A 20144-nucleotide genomic window follows, 5' to 3' on the forward strand; every position below is an offset into this window, starting at 1 on the left:
AGTAGTTAATAGAGGTAAGCGTAGGCGCGCTAATAAGTGCCTTAGTAACCTTGTCCTTAGCGGCTTAGTAAACGGAGGTCTATTCAAACTCTGTATCCTTCTTAAGTAAGGCGTATAGGGGCTTGTATACTAACGTAAAGCTTTCGACCTAGATACGGAAGTAGGAGACTACTCTAAGCTAGATCCGGACATCTTTCTAGTAGGTAGGGTCGGGCTAGGACACAATCTTTAGGACCCGTATATTGTTAGGATAGCGGCCGTTCTTATTAGTTACAAACCCGATAATGTTTATTCGTTTGTATAGGAGCTAAAGCTTCTCCCTATATACCGTTAGGTTAGCTCGCTCTAGGTCGCAGAGGACACTATCGAGGTTCTAAATGTATTCGAGAAAGAACCTACGGATGCTAGGCTCTACTTCTTTATTATCGTACCTAGTTTTAGGGCCCTTAATGCCGATGTCGTTAAGGAAAGGCATCGCTATATAGGAGATATAGGCCGCGAGGACTTAGTTTATAATACGAACGAACTAGGCTACGGAGTTAGTTGCCCCTTAGGGAAGGGTAGTTTGTCTATATAGCCTAAGAGGTATCTCGAAACTAGTAAGGTCGCGGCTATTAGGATAGAGAGGGATCTAGTCGTAGCCCGAGAAAACATTAACTAGTAAGGCTATAATATAGTTAGTAAAAGCTTCCGAGAACCTATTAGTCTCCGGAGGGAGGTTAGCATCTCTAATCGTAACTACGTTGAACTTTTGTATAGCGTTAATTAGACGGTACTTCTTTAGTTCCCTAGGAGCTATCTTCTTCTAAACTAGGAAGTATAGGTTGCGATACGAGGCATAGGAAGGCTCTAAGGTACTAGCCTTTACACGCTACCGTATTATATCCTTAACTATACCTCTTAGGCTTAGGTTTAGCTTAAACCCTAGGTAAGCCTAAGGCTTATACTCGATCGTTCGGATCCTCTATAGAGGGGCAACCTCCGGGTTGATCCTGCCTAGATGCGTAAAGTTATATACTAATACGGCTTCGCGGTTGTATAGAAGCTCGTATAGCAAATCTAGTTTAAGATCCGAAAGCTCGATGCTAGGTTTAATGTTCGCTAGTCTCTCCGGCGTTAGCCTCGACCCCCTAGGAATAGCGGAGAACTTCTTAGTAATGTATCTCTAGTCGTATAGACTATCCCTAGGTATTAATATCGCTTCGCGGTTAAGGCACTTTTGTCGCTAGTTAGGATTTCCGCTAGGATTAGACCTATCGGTTATATACACGCTGCCCTTTATAGGCTTAATCTTGTTAGCTACCCTCTTATATAGGGTATATATACTAACCGCTCGTAATACCCGAGCCCTCTCTTTTTAACGTTAGGCCCGGAGATTGGCGTAGTAGAACAGCGCGTAAACTTTATTAGAAGTCTCCTTAAGTCGGTAGGTATACAGCTAGTAATCCTAATTTATAATTCCGGCGAAAACGTTAGATTCCTAATAATACCCTCGGGGTAGTATTAGCTCGGCGTTCTAATTAGTTAGTTCGGATTCGGGTAGATCCGCTTCCGGCGGCGATGCCTGCGATAGCATTATTACCGAGATTCGTACACTAGGTAGTCGTTATACTATTATACTCGCTATCGCTTCGAGCATTCGTCTCCTTAGTATAGAGCCTAGAAACTAGCCTTGTCGTATAGAGCGGCGCACCTCTAGATATAACCTATTTAAGCTATATTAACTTATAGCGTAGATTGCCGGTCTTATAACCGCGCTATAGCGTTTCCCGAAGAGCGCTTAGAAGCAGCAAGGATATCCTCGTAGAACTTGTAGCTAGTGTTTCCGATATAACTAGTAAACACGACTCGGTTGCCCTTCTAGTTAGCGATAGTTCCTTCCTAGGAGCTATCGTCGCAGTTGCGCTAGATACCCCGGGTTATACGAGACTATAGTCGACCTAGAATAATTAGCGTATTCGGGTTAGCGGCAATCTAGAAGGTAAAGGAAAAGCATATGCCGAAAGCGTCTACTATAATATTATAGCAGGCACCTACTAGCGTAACCTCCCTATTTACTCCCTATATACTAAGGGAAATATCTCTGTTTATTAGCAGTCGGAGCTGTTTAGCCTAGCGCTTACTTATAATAAGTAACTCTAAACCATTATTAAGCATTACTAGCAACTACTAACTATAGCTTCCGATAGTAACTTAGATATAGATAGCGGGAACGATAGCAAAGGAACGGGTAACTACGGAAAGGTCTATATTATTAGGGATAGAGTAAAGTTCCTTAGGTCGAGGAGGTCCTACTCGACCGATTTATTAGCTAGTAAATCGGACAGCCTTAATAGAAACTAAAACCGAAGCAGGGTCGGTATTATTATTATCCCCTCGGCCTATCTCCTTAATCCCCTCTTCGTTAGTATTATCGATAGTCTCCTAGCTCTCGTAGGTTACTAATTCGCCTTCTACTAACTCTTAGGCCCCTAAAAATTTAGGAAGGAACTATAGGGAAGAGACGTCGATATAGTCCTCTCGCCCCTATTTACGTCGGAGGGCTGTAAGGTCTTTTATAAAGGTAGCATCGTTAGGAATCCGGCTCTAGAACAGGTTAGTAGGCAAACCGATACTAGAAGCTCTCCTATAGATACGTTAGACTTAAGGTCTAGGAACTATAAAGCCTAGAAGAGAGCATTTGCCTTTATATCGTAAGAGTTAGTAGGCCCGGCACTATACTTCTTTATATACCTATTAAAGCGAAAGCTCTTTAGGTCGGCTAACTTTCGTTTATAGGCCGGCGGGTTAGCTAGACCTAGGGTACTACTAATATCGGTAGCAACATCCTCTATATCGACCTCTAGAGTCTCTAGGACGACTAGGCTTTCTATAGGTAGGGTGCTAGGTACGGTGCTAGGTATAGTGCTAGATCGGGTAGCACGGTCTATAGCTATCTAGAGAGTCTTAGTTTTTACGGTTAACTCGCGCTATTGCTTAGCCTTGTCGGCCGCCTTGTTCTTTAGTACCCTAGTAGGGGCTGCCGCACTAGGGCGAGTAGGGTTCTAAGGGTTCTTGCCCTTGCTTTAGGACTAGGTCTAAGACCGTATAGTAGCGTAGACATCTATACTGTTCTTAGTAACCGCGTAAACATTAGTAACTGCGTCCGGATCCTAAGATATAAAGTTAACTTTAATAGGCTTAGTAGTACTATTACTACTCCGCTCCTTAACCTGTTTTGCCCTAACCTTCTAAGTTTCTCGTTTAGTAATAGCGGCAAGGGTACTGTTCCTAGTGTCCTTAAACTCGATCTTACTACTATACTTCTTCTCTAGAAGACTCCTAAGTTAAGGCAGCTTCGGAGCTCTACGATCCTACTCGAAGTTAATCTTATCGCCGGTATCGGTATAGTAGAACCGACTATTTACTTATATAACGAGCTTCCTCTTAAGAAGCTCTTTCTAAATAGGGCAGTCTAATTAAACATATTTGAAACCGCCGTATATCTAGCACTTGCTATCTAAGTTAGAATAGATCTTTCGCATAGCGTAGACGTTAACTAAAGGGGCCTTAGGGTAGTTAGGATCGGAAATCTAGTAGACCGGTAGTACATCCTTTAGTATACTAGCATTAATAACCTCCCTAACTCGCTATAGTGCTTTCGTATTAAGGTTGAGCTAGGCTAGGGATTTAGCTAAGTCCGTAACGTCCTAAGAATACTTAGTAACGGTAGGAGTTACGGTACTAGGACTACTTTGCGATTTAGGAAGAAACTTAGGCCCTCTAGTTCCTAAGGCATCGTTCCTTACCTAGGCTAGGTTATTCCGGTCCTCGCCGTAAATGAACTTCTTTATATCGGCGGAGCTATTAATATCGTCCTTAATAGCCTCTAGGACCTCTTTATACTTCCTAAAGGTCTTAGGATTAGCTTCGCTAAGCTTATAGCGACGGAAGACACGCTTAGCCGTAGACTACGGCAACCCTTTAAGGAGCAGCCTCGTTCTTTAAGAATTCTCGAGGTCCTACTAGTCGATACCGTCCGCTAACTTAACAAACTCGCGGACGTACTCCTTTAGGTCGTTATCTTCGGTACGCCTCTCTATATAGAGGTTCTTAAGCTACGTACGACTGCCTTTAATGCGACGGCTATCGCGATCCCGATACTCCCTTATAAAGGCCTGCTTAAAGACCTCCTAGTCGGTATTAGACTTGTCGTCCTTTTCTAGGTAGCTAACTAGGGTTCTAAGGGTTCGGTAAAGCTTAGTAATAGTAGTCCTCGTAAGGGACCGGACCTTGTACTAGTCCGACTCCTTTTCGAGTCCGTACTCGGCTAAGTTATCCTTAAAGCGTTCTACGTGCGCCGTAGCGTTCTACCCTTCGAACAAAGGGTTCCTACTACTTCCTAGCTCTAGTAGGCGACGCCTGTTCTAACGGAGAAGGTTAGTTTGCCCTTGAATTATCTTTATAACGATATTATAGAGGGCCTCGGGCGTAGAAGGCTCGATAGCCCCTAGTTCGACGGCGCTTATAACAACTGGTCGTCGCCTAATTTCTTCGTTAATAGGGTCTAGTAGGTTATTAGATTCCGAAGATTCCGCTAATTCGTAATACTCGTTTTCGCTAGAGCTAGAGCTTATTCGATTATCGTAAAGTAGTTAAAATAAAATACTATAGGAAAGTGTTTTTAGTGTATGTTATAGGTTTGGTTTGTTTCGATATTACTATACGAGAGAATAGTATACTAGGCTGTTTTCTTCTAATATTACCCTCGGGGTAGCATTAGAGTTTAGCCTCCTAGGGGTCGCCTATATACCCCTAGGAGCTAAGTTTAGTATTAGACGAAAGCCGCTTAGAGGGAGAGACTGCAATCTCTATTTATACCTAGATCCTAGAAACTAGCTCGTATCTCCTTTAGCTAGGCGGGAGGGGGCGGGGACCTTCTTTTTCTAGTAGAAGGCTAAGCACTATCCGAACGAGGCAGCGAATCCCGAAACAGTCTACCCGGTTAATAGGGGAACTGTCTAGGCATCCGACCTATAATCTAGAAATTGCTATCGTATAGATAGTCTTAGCAAACTAAGCAAGGCCGATAGGTAATTAGTCTATCTCCTCCTTAGGCGGGGCTTATCTCGAGCAAGCGGTACTAAATAGGTCTTCGACCTAGAGCCGAGTCCTTAGAAGCTAGCTATAGTTATAGACTAGGCCCTAAGCTATAATAGTCCTAAGGGTTTATAGCTTTTCGGGGTTAAAGCGATGCCCTCGTTAAGAGGTTTCTCTACTTGTCGTAACGGCCCCTTAAGATACTTCGGTATCGTCCGTATCGTAGGCTCTTATCGTACCCTCGCTTCGGTTATAGCTATTCGTGCCTAGAGACTACCTTTAATATACCCGAACCTGTTAAATATAAAGAGATAGCCCTACCTTCGGCTCTAATAAAGGACGGAAACTAATACTACTACTACTACTTATAGCAATAGTATAGGCTACCGAGGGTAATATAACCTATAGCAATATAGGCAGCTATATTTAGCAAGATAGGATAACGAGACTATCGCTTAGGCTAATAACTAGAGCCCTACAACATAGGCATTATAGAAGTATAACATAAACAATGTGCTATACGAGGTTGATGCTCTATCTATAATATAGAAGGAGGCCTCTTATATAGGCTTAAAACTAGCCTATAAGTATAGGGCCGGTTACTAGCTAATAATATATAAGCTATATTCTAGTCGTATTAGTCTATTAGGTACTCGAGAACGACCTTTAAGCTATTACTAGCACCTCGTACGTCCTACTAACTATTAGCTTCTATTATCGACTAGGCCTCTACTATCGACTCGAGAGGCAACCCTACTAAACTTACTATATAATCTATCGAATAGTAGTATAGCGAGCCTACCTCGGTAGAAGCGTTAGGCGACGACGAAGCGACCTTATATATATACGGGTCTTTATAGTTCTTCGAGCGATATATAGCAATTACTATATACGAGGCCTCGTACCTATTCTTATAATACTCTACCTTCCGAATACTATCTAGCAACTCGCGCGGCCGATTCGAATCTAACCGACAACGATAATAGTATATTATCCGCTATATTAATCTATCCTTGTATCTGTCCTACGCCTTCTAGTACTAGAAGTTACTAGTAAATAGCTATATCTTATTAAATTTGTCTATAGCTAAGAATAGGCTATTTTTAGGTAGATTAAAGAGCTGTAAACGCAGTAATATATCGAGACAAGAGGGGATTAAATAAGCTATTATAATAAAGAAAGAGCGTAGAAATTAGCCTACCTATATGCCTTAAACAATACCTTATATATAGCTATATAGCTAATTTTTCGTCGATATAACGACTTTCTACTATAATATAAAGTCGCCGACTAATGGATCCCCGGCATGCCCGATTTGGCTAGCAAAAATGGCTATATCTCGATTCATTAATCGACTCCACTACCACCGAGTATGTCCGTAAATGTAAGCAATCCACCACAACCCTTGCACGCTAAAAACCTGCTACAACCAACACCATCTCCACCGACCACCGACACGCGCCCGCTCTTCTTGTTGCCTCCTCACAGCCTGCCTTCCTCACCTCCTGCGTCCACCGCCTGCCATATCTCGCACGTCCTGCGCTACTCGCTGCTTCAACATCACTGCCCCGGGTGCCCCCCAATTACCATTGTGAGATGAACCCTGACGACCGCCGCGCCTACATCACCGCCGCATCCTGTCACTCTTGTTGCTGACTTGTCGCAAGTCTTCGAGCCTACGCCGACGCCTACGCCTGCACCTGGCACCTCCTTCTGTGACCTCATCCCAGCATCCAACTTCTCGCCACACCCAATCACGCGCACAATGATGGCCTCGACATTATAGCACCGGCGGCCCACTTGGGTCATCGTTAATCCTTCTACCGGAACAGCAGTATCAGTCGCAGCACCACGCCACCGACACATTCACCCCATTTCTTCCCCTCCTCCTCACCACCTCCACCGCCGCCATGCATCCGAGAAACACAGCCCAGCCGTCCATGCCGACCGCGACTACTGGCATGCATGAGTCCGAAGACTTACTCGCCGAAGTCGACGAACCGCCCGACGAAAAACAACACCCGTCTACCACTACCTGCGCCCCGCCAAACTTGCCATCTTTGACTTCTTTCGCCAAAGCCGACCCTCGAATGTACGAGCGAAGAGAGTCGCTCCTGACGCGACAACTGCACTCCGAAACAGAACACACTGACGAGGAAGGTGACTCTCGTGTGCCACCCCGCGCCCAGAGCACTCAATCGACCTGGAGTAACCCAAGCGTCGCCTCCACTGCGGAACTCACCAGCGATGATGGTCATAGTCTGGCCAGTCCCGCCATTTCACCACCACTTCCGCCAACTACCATCATGTCATCCATCCCCATTCCCGAGAAGGCATTGACCAAGGAACCGCACATTGTCGGTCAGGACGAGAAGCCTGCACATGGAGCCTCTGAAAAGACGGTCGAGGCAGGCTTAGGCAGGAAGCGATGCATATCGTTCGCATGCGGTGGCAAGAAGATCGAGAGGCCTCCAACATCACAGCCAAAGGAGACTCCCAAGACAGCAGAGCCGTTGCCATCTTCGGCCTGCCCGCCAAAGCGAAAATGTGCTTTGAAGTTCATCTGTCCCACTCGATCCGCAGCAGAGAGCACACCACCAATGGAGAGGACAAGCTCCGGAAGACGCATCGTCAGTCCTCCGCCTCCGGAGCGGAGATCTGCGAAGTCTGAATCAAATTCCCATCGCGGCTCTGATTCCACTGTCACCCATGCTTCACCAAAGAGCTCCCGCAAAAGTCCCGTCATTGTCGAGACTGCTTCCGCGCCCACTGCAACCCCTTCTGCAAATGCGCATCAGCGCAAAGTGTCCGACGATGAGTCGGATGCCAGCACAGAAGCAATTCGATTCCACGAGTTCGCTTCTAGTGATGACGAGCCGGAAGAATGGGTGCAGGAGTCTACTTGTCATCGCAGCCGCTTGACGGTCAGCGACACTCTCAAGAAAGAGACCTACATCCGCAAAGCGTGCGAGGAAGTCGAGGAAGAAGCTGTCGAGGAAGAAGAGGACGAGGATGATCTCGATGCGGAAGCGCTCAACGAGGACGATGATGACGATGATGACCTCGAAGCCGAAGACGAGGACGAGGACGAAGAGGAGGAGTCTGACGATGGCTTCCGTACCGATGATGAAGATGGCTTTGCCGAATCCGATTCTGAAGGTGAAGCGAGCGACGACGAGTGGTGGAGACCTAGTGCCGCTGCATCGACGGCCGCGACTTCAATGGATCGCCTCGACCTCGCGGCCAATGCCAAACACCAAGACACCGCGCTGTCTTCTTCGGTGGGCTCTGCAACTTCAAGCCACCTCTCGCCAAGAACTTCGCTCAGAAAGGCTCGTCGCAAGAACCATGCTCACGGGGTACCTATCCATCCTAGGGCTGAGCCAGTCGATCTTCCAGATTCCACCGACTTTGTGTGTGGCACTCTCGACGAAGACAGACCTATTGAGCAAGCCTTCATCAACCACCGCAAGCAGCGTGAGGCGGCGAAGCATAAAGCACGACCGCAAGACATTGACCCAACTTTCCCTACCTCGGATCCCGAACTGGATGAAGAGGACGATGAGGATCTCGTCGACCCGGAAGAGAGCGACTGCGAAAGTCTGATGCACGGCAAGCTCGATGATCTGGACGGCGACACCACGCTCCGACGTCGACCATCGCATAGTGCACGCAACAAGACGAACGTGCACAGATCCCCACCACCTCCAGCTCGCCACAGGTCTCCCGCTCCGTCTGCTTTGAAGCGGGTGCCGGCCAGCGCTCGGTCACCTCCGCCTCCTACCACTAGACGCAGCACTGCTCGATCTCCACCACCTCGCAAACTCTTTGGTGGTCACTCTCCAAAACGAAGCCGATCACCACCAGCACCGCTCACCATGATGACGTCGCCCCCAAACACAAGGCGAGCATCGCCAAACTTCCACGCCGATGCTGCTGCAAACGTGCTGGCCAGCCGCCCACAGCTCACCCACACCTCATCACTTCCTCGCGGCGGCGGCTTTTATCTTGGTAAGCCCAACGGTTTCCGCATCGACGACGGAGAAGACGACGAGCCGGCCGATCACGCTAATACCGGCGACTACCATAAGCGTGGCGCCATTGACATCTACAAAGGCCTGGAGAAGAAGCGTCAACGACGCAAAGAGAAGATGCTTCAAAAGGCCTGCGCGAAAGCAGCTGCCAAGGGCGAGAAGAACTACCGAGTCAAGCCTGGCAGAGGAGCTGAACGCATGCGCGAGCTGGGCCTTGAGCTTCAGCGATACCGCGGCAAAGGAGAGCATATTCTCTCCATGTAACTGCCACTACCGTCATCACCTTTTACCATTCTGTGCGAAGAGCACAGCGCCGCCGGCACTGTTTCGGCACTTTAACGGGCTTTCAGCAGTCTCCGTGATGACTCATGAGAAAGCCTGTCTGGTCGCTGCGCTCGCTACTACATTTTCAATTACAAGCTACTTTGTTATTTCGGCATGAAGCATCTGAGCGTTTTTGCTCAATGGCATTGGATTTCTGATTCATGCATTATACCAGTAACGCAAACGGCACGGCAATACGAATGAGCGTTCTAGCATCCGATCTGAATTGAGACGGCAGAGTGACGATACCAATGAGAGAGCACACTACTGAGAAGGAAAGAGAGAATCAATCATGCTAAGGCCTGCTACAGCTTTGCTTTGGGGCGTTTGATGGATTTCACTTGGGTTGTGCTTGGTTTTTCTTTTTCCTGTAAATATGATGTTACTGAGGCAGGCGACTTGTCTCGCTTCATTGAATCAATCACTTCACGCGCCTCAGAATTTTATCTCCGCTTGTTTCAATCAACTTCTCCCAATCTCAACTCCTGATATTGTATTGATGCACTTCCTATTTGGAATGTCGCAGCCTGGTCCTGGGCTGACCAAGACGGATGAAGTCAACCTTGATGCGTCTTTGTGACATACCAAGAGTCTTGGTCCTTGGCATGCGTGCGTGTTTGCTTGGCTGTACTGTACACGTACGTACTGTACTGTACCTTTGATGCGTGCGTGTATCTGTGGCTATGTCGGATTTCCGAATACTGATGAGCGTGAACGCAGTGACAATATATGTACAGTAAGTTTTGTCGACCTGCCGGATGAAGTGAGATGTGTGATGAGAACAAGGTAAGTAGCTCGTCAGTAGTTACGGCGTATGATGCTAATGTACTGTCTGCCCTCTGAGATGCGTGGGTTTGGGAAAAGTATAGAGGGGTATGTATCCATCGTCCATCGTTTTGATTCAAGGTCGTACGGACGGACGTCCGTATGCTAATGGTAGGTAGCTTGATCCGGTCTCCGTAGCCAGCTCATTCATGCTCCGGAAGCACGTCGAATGCCAAAACTCATCTTATTATCAAGAGAGAGAGATAAGCTTAGTATAGATAAACAGACCACCACCAGCATGCAAAAATCAGAGAATTTCCTGCACGTGTTCCTCTCGCAGTTTGCCCGAATCATGCTACACCACTTCACCCACCCACCCACCTCCCTTACCTCAAATCCTCAAAACATCCCCAACCTCAACCATCAAATTCGGCGTATAATTCACCCCCTTCCCATCCCACCAAACCCTCAAACTCTTAATCTCTTTCCTCCCAAATTCTTCCTCGTGTTGCACCAACATCCAAACCACCCCACTCACGTTCGGGGTCGCAATCAGCGCTTCGAAACCTTCGTGTCCCGGTTCAAACATATCTCCAGGCCAAGGTTTTGCTTTGAAGTCGCTGTCGCTTTGCTTGGACTTTTTTCGCAGGGCTTTGGTGATCATCTCTTGAGTTTTTCGGTTCGTGATGTTGCGGCGGAAAATCCAACGGAGGTTTTGCGGGGATGATGAAGAGAGGTGGATGTATTCGAGGGAGGTGAGGTCGGACCATTGGCGGAGTTGGACGATGGGGAGGGGTTTGTTTCTAGGTAGGAGGGAGGATGGGTGGTTAGATGGATGGATGGATGGATGGTGATGAGGATGGTGAGAGAGAGAGAGAGAGGGAGGGAGAGAAGTTTTACGTACCGAGAATCTTTCCATGGGTTGTGAGAGGCTTTGCCGTTTGCGATTTGGGATTCGGGACCGTAGTTGTCGTTTGCTAGGATTATGCCGTGGTTGGGATACTGGTGATGGAGAGGGAAATATTTGTAAGTAAGGACGCGTCAAGAAGATTTTGGAGAGAAGGAGTGCTTACGTAGACATTGACATACTCGCCATTCGTGGCCTGATCAGATTGGTGAGTGAACACATCAAAAGATTTCATGCTAAGGTACCTACTCACCGGATAATTTCCCACATCCCTATCATGGTCGAATCGTACTTTGATCCCATTAGACAAGTCCGTTCCAATCATTTTGATCATTGATTGATAATCTCCACTCGTGACATGAGTATAGTCAACAGTCTCCTGTCTTCTAGTCCAGCCTTGAGCCTCGATGTCGCTATGCTTCGTAAACTTTGACACGGCCTTGTCTCCGGCACTCGCAGGATCTTTCATCCAGCAGATAAATTTCCCACCTTTCTTTGTAGCAGCTTTGTAGTCATCTGTCCATGGAGCTTGACGACTCTCCAAAGAAGAGGCGTTGTGGTACGAGTCGACTATGGGGATGTGGCTGTTGAGGGCATGTTCATGTGCCTGCCTTTCTTCGATGTGATCGATGGGTGCAAACTTGGATTCAGAGCCGTATGCAGCACTGAGAAATTCCAACTCGGTCTTCGTTCTTGAGCAAGATGTACCAAGACAGCCGCTGCTCAAATCTGAAGCCATCTTATACGTTGCCATCCCAGCCACCAGGAGCAATACAATGCATATCGACGGCCTGCCATTGATGGCAAGACGATACCTGGTGCGAGTCATATTGCGATTGCTCCTCGATCGAGACTTGTTTTGGTTGGATGCGAGGCCAGAATAGGGTTGTGGTGCACTGAAGTCGCTGGTGCTGTGTGGCTCGAATTTGTAGGTAGCTGGCTGGACAGGAAAGTGGTTCAAAAGGTTTGCTGGCGCGGGAGTGTTACGGTCATGGTGCAATCTGAGCTGGCCATGGGATGGCTATTGGTGATGCGTGATCGCAATGGTCGGTGACGATGTGTTGGTTGCCAACGCGTTGACGTGGTATCATGCTACGGAGATCATGAGCAGTACATTATCATCGCCACTCATCACGGGCTCCTCTAATCACAGGAGTAAGTACTGCCTGTCGCTCACTGGCATTATTCATAAATCTTGTGATAACAGTTCCGAGCTCTGAAGAATTAGAGGAGTCGACAAGACATATACACACCTATCTAGACAATAATCCAGCCTGCGTGGGGGTTGAAAACTAGTAATTACCTTGACGCTTCTATGCTTCTCCAGTATTCTTGTCCAAGCGACGCCTACCTTCTGCGTTTCCGCGTTTGAAGGCAGCCGTAAGCACTTTCGTTCATGTTGCTGCTATAAGAGTCAGCTCAGCCAAGCTAATGTTGTAAAAATCAACCATGCTTGCCTGAGCGCCTTTAGTCATTACACCGTCCCGTGATATCCCTGAAATGAATGCCAGTCTCGCCTGGCCACTCTGACCTTCAACATTCCTTAGTCAAAATCGCGAAAGCTGTTGCTCCGCGCCACTCATATGCTGCTTGCAGATATGCAAGACTGGTTGCAAGGCTTATCGGGTACCTCATGTATTTGAGTTGAGTTGTAACGCCGTCATTGAATCTCCAGCGAACCGTGTCTTCCTTCGAAGCTGGGCATCGACCTGCTATGATCACGTCTCGTGATGCGTGCAATCCTCTAGCGAGAGACGTCGCTTTTGAGCGTAGCAATTTCTTGCGCTGTTTGCATTCTGTTCCGCGTGTCAAATTTTGCACCTCCATTGTACCAATATCTCGGCCGTGTACTATTAGTAGCTCTGTGGGAACTGGCTGGCCGGTGGACTATTGAGCATGCTGTTGCGCTTGTTACGCCCCTTCTTAATGTGATTCTTCAGCGCGCTTGAGTCCAGAGGCTTCAGGAGTTCAAAGGAGCACAGTAACTCGCCGGAAACGCTCATGACAGCGCCCCAATTGTCGAATTCGCCGCAGTACTGCAAGCATGTTAGTGGTGGCCATCAAACAAGATCCCAAGACACTACTTACGTTTGGTGCTGAGAAGACAGTGACTAAGATTCGCTCATTGAAGAACTCGTAACCATCCTCAACCACCATGTGCGCTCGGCAGACCAGATCAAAGTCATGCTTCTGCAGGAATTCCATGATGACTTTCTTGCCGAAGCAGTAACTAACGCCTCTTTCATTGGCTTCCCAGTCGGCCTCCATATCCGCAGGATCGGACCAAAGCAGATCATTAAGCAACCCATAATCGGGAACATCAGTCGGTCTTGCGATGCCGCGAATGTCGTCCATGTGCGACAGCGATGGTGACAAGCCACCATGGACGCAGAATATCTTGCCAGCCACGATGGCGGCAATTGGCAGTGTGTTGAATGTATCAACGAAAGTCTTCCACACTTTGACATTGCACCTTCGCTTGCACTCATCGTAGAATCCATAGACTCTTGTGACATTCGCACACTCATGATTGCCTCTTAGGAGGAAGAAATTCTCCGGGTATCTGAGCTTATAGCACAGAAGTAGTAGAATGGTCTCCAGACTTTGCTTGCCGCGATCGACGTAGTCCCCCAGGAAGAGGTAGTTACTGTTAGGAGGAAAGCCGCACATCTCAAACATGCGGATCAGATCGGTATATTGGCCATGAACGTCTCCAACAATCTTTACGGGTGGCGATAGTTCCAAGAGCGCCGGTTGCGATAGGAAGAGCTCGCGAGCCGCATTACAAATAGCAGTAATTTCAGCATTCTTGAGGCAGACAGTCTTAGTGACCTTGCCCGCGTAGCCTGCATCCACGAGTCGCTTGATCATATCGTCCAGATCGGAGGCTTTGAGCGCGCCGATGTTCATGTCTCCCGATGCTGAGGGTGACCGTGACTCTGGATCGGATGCTGCAATTGCGAGTGCGGCAGCCGCGCCCTGCCCGTTAGGCTGGCGCTTCACCAAAATTGACTCCGTGGGCTCTTTATTATGCGATTGATGAATGTTTCCCTGAGGAGGTGCATCTGATACAGCGTCTACTTCTCCGCTGCGTTGGGCCTCCTCGATTTCGCCGTGTCCACCTCCAACCGAGGCGGACATGGTCGGTGAGGGCGGTGGTTGATTCTCATCTTCGTCCGCTGAACTGCCTCTGCGGGGCGTCTCAGATATAGATGCTGATGCGCGACTGTGTTTGCCAGAGCGACCCGCAGTGGCTGACTTGACGGACTGCGAATCAGTCTTGTCGAGGCTCGTGTTTGACTCCGCGCCTGCCAAATTGCTGCTGCTCGCTCGCGGGCTGTCAGTGGAGGTCTTGCCAGGGATCTTGGTGCGTAGAGCACTTCTGAAGGAGCGCGATGACTCTTTCGTGTCGGATTTGCTAAAGGACGGGTAGGAGTCCAGACTGGGCCCAGTGGGTGTCTCCGAGCCGCTCTTGCCCTTGCCGTCCTTCTCCTTAGACGGCTGGTTTCCCATGGCTGCAATGTAATGCTATGCGCGCAGGAGGCAGAGATATTGTGCTGTGCGGTCGAAGGATAGGTTGCCTGATCTCGGCGATAAGATAAGAATGATGACGAGGTCGGTGGTAGCAGCGTCGTGTCCCGAGAATGCGCGCGCCGAGCCTCGCAGATGGAGTAGTGCTATGGAGGTCGGAAGAGTCTCGCTAGGTAAGCAAGACAGTGAAGCTGAGCGGACGCGGTCAAGGTGCCCTTTGCATGGACGTTGTGGTGATGAAAGCCTGCTCCGCCAGTGATGTGACGATGCGCTGGGGGAGGAGACTCGTGTTGCTGCCGGCGCTCCAGACTGATGGATGGCGGGGCGGAGTGGGGAGGGCGGAGGGCGGAGGGCGGAGGCGGAGGCGGAGGCGGAGGGCGGATGACGCTATGCGGTGCGCGGTGTTGTTCGTAGCTGCTTCACGACGACCGGGAGGCGAAGGCGAAGGTGAAGGGGCGAGCGGTGGCTGTTGCTGTTCTCCAGCTTTTCGTGGAGGAGGTATGCACACTAGAACCAGTCATACGCTCAGCCACGCTCTCGTTGACGGTGTTTGCGCCGCCGATAAGCGATCCCACACGAACGAGGCAGATACAAAGGACGATATGGTTCGCAATGACTTACGCCCAGCACACGTTTCGACGTTTCGAGGCTCTGTTGTCGATATGTCACGAGGGCGCAGGGATAGACGGAGGACAAGGCCACCACAACACGGGAGCAGCCGAAGCGAAGCGGAGAAGATCTGGCTACGGGGCAGCATGTGAAGGCCGCTGATCCACAGAACCAGACCACCGCGTTACATGCACGACAGCCCTCTGGCCATGCGCCATGGTCATTGTGACATTGATATATGTACACTTGGTGTACAGCGAACACAAGAAGAGCTTGTATCGACCTGTTCTGAAGCAGTCCCCGAGCTTACATCTCCTCCTCTTCCCATTCCTCATCGCCCTCCTCCTCACCAAACACACCCTTCCACACCCTCCCTGCAAGGCCCTTCTTCTGCACCATCGCCAGCACAAGCACAATCGGCAGCTGCCACACACTGGCCCAGAACAGCGCCCGAGCAGAGCCTTTCTCGCCATTCAGCCTCAACATTCTCCAAGCTTCCTTCAGCATCCAGGCATTGATGATCGAGCTGGTGACCACAAAGGCTGGGTCTGTGACTTGGTAGTAGCTTAGCCCCACGCAGACCGGAAACATTGCCAAACTGTATCTGAACGATACCCTTGCGGCCATCGGCATGTTGCTTGATACCAGCATCCTGTATCCAGCGCCTGCGTATTCCTGCCGTACACCATATGCCAGCGCGAAGAAATGCGGGAATTGCCAGGCAAAGAGTATGCCAGCTATCAACCAGCCTCCAATGGCCTGTTCGGTGAACAACAATTCTTTTGCTTCATCCCATGCCGATCCCTGCGTTCCGTCTGTGGTACTGTACTGACTGGCCGCGGCACACCATCCCATCAATGGAGGAATCGCCCCCACAATTGCCCCAATCCAGGTATTGACTGGATGCAACCTCTTCGAAAATGTATATGCAAATGCGTATATCCCAATGTTGGTAGCTCCGAGGGTGGAGGTGGTAGGGTTGACTCCATACCATAGCAGCCCTGTTCCCATGATACCTGTTGCAATCGCGAACACGAGTGCAGCTCTCTTGCTTATGAGTCCTCGTACAAGGGGCCTATTCTTCGTCCTACTCATTTTGGCATCGTATTGTGGTTCGAACAGCATATTTAGAGTATTTGCGGAGGCAATCTGCAGAAATGTCCCGCTTGTGAGGAATAAGAGTGTAAGCGTGCTGAGTGATGGAGCGTCTGTAACGGATGTGCTCAGCAATGTTGGCACAGGATATATGGAATATGATGCCGTAGCTGTGAGAACGACAAGGAAAGCCAGTCGTGGTTTAGAGAGGGCTAGATATGTTGAAATCACTCGTCGTAGTGATTTTGCCGGTGCCGCGGCCGCATCTCTGGACAATTGAGAGGACGCATCTGGAGGAAGTGGCATCTCTCCCGAATCATTAACCGCCGCCGCTGCAGCCGCTTTTAATCGCTTTCGTCTTCGGTGTGGTGGTTCTTCAGTTGCAGATGATGTGATGTCTGCTGTCGTAGATATAGATTTCGTTTCGCCAGGCGCATCGCTCCTCGAAGGCTGACTCAGATTCCTGGACCCATTCTCTTGTCCATTTCTGAAAGCATTTGCCCAGAAGAATCTCCTATCGACCTCTTCCTCTCTGGATATTGCAATCTGGACCTGGCGTTGCTTCACGGCTCGCGAAAACGGTCGACATTGCGGCTCTCGTATTCGGGAAAGCCTTCTCGCGCATCGCAGGCATATTGATCCAGCATCGAGAGGGTTGGCGAAGACCGCTGGCGGTCGACGAAGGAGCATTGGCGGGAGTTTGTATTCATGTAGAGGACGGCAACAGATCGAAACATCACGATCGACATTTGAGATGCGATCCCGAAACTCTGGGTCCGGCCCGGAGCAGAGCCTCATCGCGTGGACAATGGCTGGAGCATTCAACGTCTCCCTTCCCTATCCTCATGATATGAATATTGTTAATTGAAATATCATCATTCCGACGATAACGTCAGTGAGTTGAGAGAATCAGGGCGGCATGATGTTGGCAGCATGCAGCATGATGTTGGCCGGGTATGCTCCTGCTCATACACCCAGAGTCAGACTGACAAAATGCACAACCTCGTCTAGACTTGCAAGAGGTCTCGGAGCTTGGATCAGAACTATTCCTCCTCCTCCTCTTCCACTGCTACGAACGTGCAAAGAAGGAACAGCATGCCCCAAAATAACGAACTCGGACTCAATGGCAAACCCGGCGACGGCAAGCATACTTTGAAACCAGGAATCCCATTATTATCGAGGCATAACTAAACGGGAATATGGCACCATCACCGTCACGAAGGAGACTTCGGAAATACATAACTCAATTCCTGAAAGAAGATACCTGGCCATGCTTGCAAGCAATGAAGCCGATATAAGAGCAAAGCCGCTGGCTCAGAGAATAGCTGCTTTCGACGCTCTTGCTCGGCTCTGCAATCGGGTGGAACCTCAGGGGGTTTCACATGCTGGCCGCTGGTCGTGGGGTCTACCTGTCCCAACGGTTGGCACATACTACAGCGGCCTTTGGTCCCCTATTCAGTGCCTGATTCGTTCACCATTCATTCAACCGTGAAAGCCGTGGCATAGAAGCCAGAAATAAGCAAAGTCGAGCAAGGTTAAGCAAGGTCGAGCAACGCTGAATCCCCACGCAATTGCTCAAGCATGCTCTTCAAGCCCTCCAACAATTCAGTGTGCTTCGCACTTCTAATCTCCACCTCCCAAGCAAATGGCTTTGGACGATTGACCATTCCCGCCACGGGTTCCAGTTTGACTGGAATCTCCCTACCGTTGGCATCTCGCGCTTTGCGAATGTCGAAACACGCTAGGAACTGCACCATGGTAATATACACGCTGGCATCCGCGAAAAAGCGGCCCGCACATGACCCACGTCCATATCCGAAAGCGATGTCGCTAGGGTCTGGCTCGTTCAACGGCGGTAGGTAGCGCTCGGGATTGAAAGCTTCTGGGTCTGAGTATGTTGCTGGGTCGTGCAGAAACCACCACAGCGATGGCAGCAAGTATGTACCTTAGGGAATGCGATACCCTTTGATTATCATTTCTTCCTCGCTCCGGTGTGCAAGCCCCATGGGCCCGACGGGGTTCCATCGCCATGCTTCCTTGATAATGCCGTCGACGTAAGGCAGATTCTTGCGGTCGGCAAAGGTGGGAAGACGACTACTTCCAACTACCCGATCGATCTCTTCATGGGCCCTAGTGACGCTCTCGGGATGAATAAGCAGAGCACAGATGACGCTCTGCATGATGGCAACGGTAGAGTCCGAGCCTGCCGCGTACATGCTCACAGCAGTCCATTTAATCGCGCCTTCTTCCTCCGGCGGAAGCTTGGACATTCCACCGTGCTTTGCGGCCTGTGACTTGAGCAGATTCGCGACATACGACGGCCGCTCGGTCTTTGCTTGCATTTGTTGCTTGACGAACGCGTAGGGGAGATTGGCCGCCTGGTAGTTGACTTTGGCGTATTCTGCGGCCGTCTTCCGAGACCCCGTGCCTGGAACACCATCGGGCAGATACTGGATGGCTGGGATTGCGTCGACTGCCCATTTGAGGGGAACAAATGCCTGTGAGAGGTTGTCCATGGCGTGTTCGATCACTTCGCACAACGGATCACGTCCGTCACGCTCGATCTCGTAGCCATACATGACTTTGACAATGACGGCAGCCGCAAGACTATGTAGTCATTAGTTGCCGACGAGAATTGCAGTAATGGCAAAGGGGGTCAACTTGCGTTTTCGAATGCACCATCCTCGCAGCAGGATTCTTGTAGACCTGCAAGACGAACAATGTAGCTTCACGCTCCTAGTGCCCTTCATCAGCATTTCGGACGAAAACACATGGATGGCACTTGCACGGGATGCGCACTTGGATAGGTCGAAAGCCGTCTGCTCGGAGAGACCGGGACAGCGTTAGTGTTTCAGCGTTTGAGCGGCTACCGGTTTCCTGTACGCACCTGAAAGGCTTTTAGTGCCAACCTTATGATGGACCATTTTGCGGTGCAGACGATACGTGTCGTTATACTGGTGAGTGATGAGGAATTGCTCGAACCCTGCCAGAGACGCGAAATTAAACTGCGGTCTGGCGGCGGTCTTCTGGGCCTTCTTCGACAACAGCGAGTACGCCACCTCTTTATCGTGGATAATGACCAGCACCAGGCCCATCAGTGTAACAGAGCTGACGGGGCCATACTTGTCCTTATGCCTGAACCAGTGCTTGAACTCGGGCACGCCTGAAGGCGGGAGATCCAGAACATTGCCAACGAGTGGAAGAGGCTTGGGTCCGGGAGGGAGTGGCATTTGAAGCCTTTGAACTCTTGCGGTCAAGAATGCCAGGCTGAGCAATATCCCGACCGCAAGCTCTGTTACCACCTTCGGGAACCTTTCACGGTTCCAACATGTCTTTTTCGGTGAAGAAGAGCTTTATATGGCGGAAACACATACCCCAAGCTACGTTGGATTTTGATGTAGTCCATATTTGTGCGAGGTTATGGGAGAGACCGTAGATCCAGATGTGGTAGTCCCAACCAAGTACAACGTATATGAGCAAGCTGTCTTTGTCTGAGCCCGATATGGCCATATGGCTTGGCCTTCTAGACGTTCAGACATGGTTCATACAATGATTGTTAGTTACGTTTTCTGCGATATCTCAGCCTATAGAGAAGCTAAAGACTCGCCGCAAAGTAGAGGGGGCAGCTGTACTCAAGCCAAATTGAATAGTATGATTGAAAAAGCTTAAGTGCCTGAATTGCGTTCAGCAAAAAAAATCGGTTAAGAAGAAAATCAACAATTTTTGACCGGACTGTTTAAAAACCAACTAGCGTATATATCGTTCAATAATTGATTCTTCGTTCGTCGATAAAAAAATTA

At 49.4% G+C, this 20144-nt stretch overlaps 8 protein-coding genes across 8 annotated transcripts; 2 read left to right on the forward strand and 6 right to left on the reverse strand.

The window, feature by feature from the left end:
* Nucleotides 1-196: 196 nt before the first annotated feature.
* On the reverse strand, nucleotides 197-7455 carry MYCFIDRAFT_205745 (uncharacterized protein; the record flags this gene model as incomplete). Its single annotated transcript, XM_007922821.1, has 9 exons — nucleotides 6933-7455; nucleotides 6880-6896; nucleotides 6780-6852; nucleotides 6724-6735; nucleotides 6582-6698; nucleotides 6516-6549; nucleotides 6441-6483; nucleotides 6371-6411; nucleotides 197-214 (listed from the first exon to the last, which is right to left on the reverse strand). Exons 1-9 carry the CDS (start codon nucleotides 7040-7042, stop codon nucleotides 197-199), a joined length of 465 nt encoding a protein of 154 aa, XP_007921012.1. The 5' UTR covers nucleotides 7043-7455.
* On the forward strand, nucleotides 7438-9878 carry MYCFIDRAFT_209567 (uncharacterized protein). The gene has a single exon (XM_007922822.1). It carries the CDS (start codon nucleotides 7680-7682, stop codon nucleotides 9375-9377), a length of 1698 nt encoding a protein of 565 aa, XP_007921013.1. The 5' UTR covers nucleotides 7438-7679; the 3' UTR covers nucleotides 9378-9878.
* On the reverse strand, nucleotides 7438-11121 carry MYCFIDRAFT_205747 (uncharacterized protein; the record flags this gene model as incomplete). Its single annotated transcript, XM_007922823.1, has 12 exons — nucleotides 7438-9446; nucleotides 9480-9511; nucleotides 9538-9591; nucleotides 9623-9704; nucleotides 9747-9753; nucleotides 9779-9861; nucleotides 9905-9999; nucleotides 10023-10404; nucleotides 10427-10440; nucleotides 10494-10535; nucleotides 10567-10592; nucleotides 10624-11121. The coding sequence occupies 12 exons, from the start codon at nucleotides 11119-11121 to the stop codon at nucleotides 9400-9402; spliced, it is 1362 nt and encodes a 453-aa protein (XP_007921014.1). The 3' UTR covers nucleotides 7438-9399.
* A 1214-nt stretch (nucleotides 11122-12335) lies between these two features.
* Nucleotides 12336-13208, reverse strand: MYCFIDRAFT_209568 (uncharacterized protein). Its single transcript, XM_007922824.1, has 3 exons — nucleotides 13198-13208; nucleotides 12567-13145; nucleotides 12336-12511 (listed from the first exon to the last, which is right to left on the reverse strand). The coding sequence occupies exon 2, from the start codon at nucleotides 12934-12936 to the stop codon at nucleotides 12643-12645; it is 294 nt and encodes a 97-aa protein (XP_007921015.1). The 5' UTR covers nucleotides 12937-13145; nucleotides 13198-13208; the 3' UTR covers nucleotides 12336-12511; nucleotides 12567-12642.
* Nucleotides 12963-14622, reverse strand: MYCFIDRAFT_127420 (uncharacterized protein; the record flags this gene model as incomplete). The annotated part of the gene is made up of 2 exons (XM_007922825.1): nucleotides 12963-13145; nucleotides 13198-14622. The coding sequence occupies 2 exons, from the start codon at nucleotides 14620-14622 to the stop codon at nucleotides 12963-12965; spliced, it is 1608 nt and encodes a 535-aa protein (XP_007921016.1).
* A 954-nt stretch (nucleotides 14623-15576) lies between these two features.
* MYCFIDRAFT_98134 (uncharacterized protein) lies at nucleotides 15577-16992 on the reverse strand (the record flags this gene model as incomplete). Its single annotated transcript, XM_007922826.1, has 1 exon — nucleotides 15577-16992. A coding segment is annotated over one exon (1416 nt), but the record flags the coding sequence as incomplete, so codon positions are not given.
* Nucleotides 16993-17543: 551 nt separating this feature from the next.
* Nucleotides 17544-17850, forward strand: MYCFIDRAFT_169434 (uncharacterized protein; the record flags this gene model as incomplete). The annotated part of the gene is made up of 3 exons (XM_007922827.1): nucleotides 17544-17557; nucleotides 17602-17813; nucleotides 17840-17850. 3 exons carry the CDS (start codon nucleotides 17544-17546, stop codon nucleotides 17848-17850), a joined length of 237 nt encoding a protein of 78 aa, XP_007921018.1.
* MYCFIDRAFT_201210 (uncharacterized protein) lies at nucleotides 17562-19910 on the reverse strand. Its single transcript, XM_007922828.1, has 5 exons — nucleotides 19232-19910; nucleotides 19144-19163; nucleotides 19010-19080; nucleotides 18307-18951; nucleotides 17562-18174 (listed from the first exon to the last, which is right to left on the reverse strand). Exons 1-5 carry the CDS (start codon nucleotides 19572-19574, stop codon nucleotides 17880-17882), a joined length of 1374 nt encoding a protein of 457 aa, XP_007921019.1. The 5' UTR covers nucleotides 19575-19910; the 3' UTR covers nucleotides 17562-17879.
* Between the last annotated feature and the right edge of the window lie 234 nt (nucleotides 19911-20144).

The sequence above is a fragment of the Pseudocercospora fijiensis genome (assembly GCF_000340215.1).
Source record: "Pseudocercospora fijiensis CIRAD86 unplaced genomic scaffold MYCFIscaffold_1, whole genome shotgun sequence".
Classification (NCBI taxonomy): Eukaryota; Fungi; Ascomycota; class Dothideomycetes; order Mycosphaerellales; family Mycosphaerellaceae; genus Pseudocercospora; species Pseudocercospora fijiensis.